The sequence below is a fragment of the Gavialis gangeticus genome, unplaced genomic scaffold (genome assembly GCF_001723915.1).
Source record: "Gavialis gangeticus isolate Ggan-Ray unplaced genomic scaffold, GavGan_comp1, whole genome shotgun sequence".
In the NCBI taxonomy this organism is placed as follows: Eukaryota; Metazoa; Chordata; order Crocodylia; family Gavialidae; genus Gavialis; species Gavialis gangeticus.
The window spans coordinates 21,812,749-21,814,098 of NW_017729008.1; the positions used below are offsets into that span (position 1 = coordinate 21,812,749).

A 1,350-nucleotide genomic window follows, 5' to 3' on the forward strand; every position below is an offset into this window, starting at 1 on the left:
TAATTTTAATATTCATTCAACATTAATTGCCCAGCCATTTTTTCCTTCAGATAAAGCTGGATTGAGTTTTTAGACTTGTGGATTTACCCTTCAGCAAAGGCTATATGCTGTAGCTTAAAACAATAGTTGTGATGGAACCATAAACCAGTATAAGATTCTTCATATTTAAACAATTCTCCAGTGCTTCTTTAAGAATAGCTGATGACTTCATTTCAAGTACGCAATAAATATAACATTTGTTGTACTAAATTTATGGAAGGGGTGGGATGAATGGAAATGAATTGATCGCTGAGATTTGTTCTGGTCTCAAATCCTAATTTATTGATGAACATACAAACAATATCAATATTTAAGGAAGGCTTTTAATGCAACACTTAACCTTTAAGCAAGCCCTAACAATCAATATAATATTCTTACACAAGTTTTCTGATGGATACAGTTCAATTGGCCGTGCATCTGTCACTGCCCCAGGGTTTGGTCATTGTTGTTTCTTTTCCTGTGTGCTGTTCTTCTCCAACTTTAAGTTTTTTCCTAGGTTTTTATATATCTTTTTTTACAGTTCTCTTCTGTATGTTTCACAGGTCATAAATACCCACCAGTCATCTTTCACAGTGGTCATTTGCCTGCCAGGCTGGCTGTATCCTACAGTCTTGGACTGTTAAACCACATCCTCTTTTAACTTTTTGATGACATGAATTGTATTAAAAGGTCACTGTGACTCACTGGCCCTTGTGTTCAGTTAGTTGTACTTTTTATGTCAAGATAAAAAATGATGTTGCTTATGCTAAGCATTTTGCTAAAGTGGCTTTCAGGTCTAAACAATATTGCTGCTTCATTTTAAATACCTTATTATGGATACCTTTTTTTTTTCTTCCATGCAGGATCAAATACTTATGAAGAAGCTGCTGCATATATTCAGTGTCAATTTGAAGATCTGAACAAGAGAAAAGATACAAAGGAAATTTACACTCATTTCACATGTGCCACAGATACCAAGAATGTGCAGTTTGTTTTTGATGCTGTAACTGATGTCATCATAAAAAATAACCTTAAAGACTGTGGCCTGTTCTAGGAATTTCCACTCAATGGTAATTGGTGTTCCTTTAGCAGAATCCGAAACAGGGCTCTACAGTATTTTGTATCAGTGCTATAAAGCATTTGTAAATAGACTTGAGAACCTAATTCTCCTAATCTTATTTTTAGGTCTGAAGAATGGCTGACTTCACACAATTCTAATGTGATGGGTTTCAAGGTGAAAGAATCCAACCAGCTTGTGCTGAATGATAGACCAGTACTGTATTTGCCTGTTTTCACAGCTTTATTTATGTCTGTCTTGTAAATTTAAGTAAT

At 34.7% G+C, this 1,350-nt stretch overlaps 1 protein-coding gene across 2 annotated transcripts in view; it reads left to right on the forward strand.

Annotated features, from left to right (window-relative positions):
- Positions 1 to 1,345, forward strand: part of GNAI1 (G protein subunit alpha i1) — a 57,091-nt gene extending 55,746 nt beyond the window's left edge. For both annotated transcript variants that reach the window (XM_019509492.1, XM_019509493.1), the window contains 2 exons: positions 882 to 1,088; positions 1,204 to 1,345. In XM_019509492.1, the coding sequence (XP_019365037.1) occupies positions 882 to 1,072 (191 nt within the window). In that variant the 3' untranslated portion in view covers positions 1,073 to 1,088; positions 1,204 to 1,345. The remainder of the gene's footprint in view (positions 1 to 881; positions 1,089 to 1,203) is intronic.
- Positions 1,346 to 1,350: the final 5 nt, after the last annotated feature.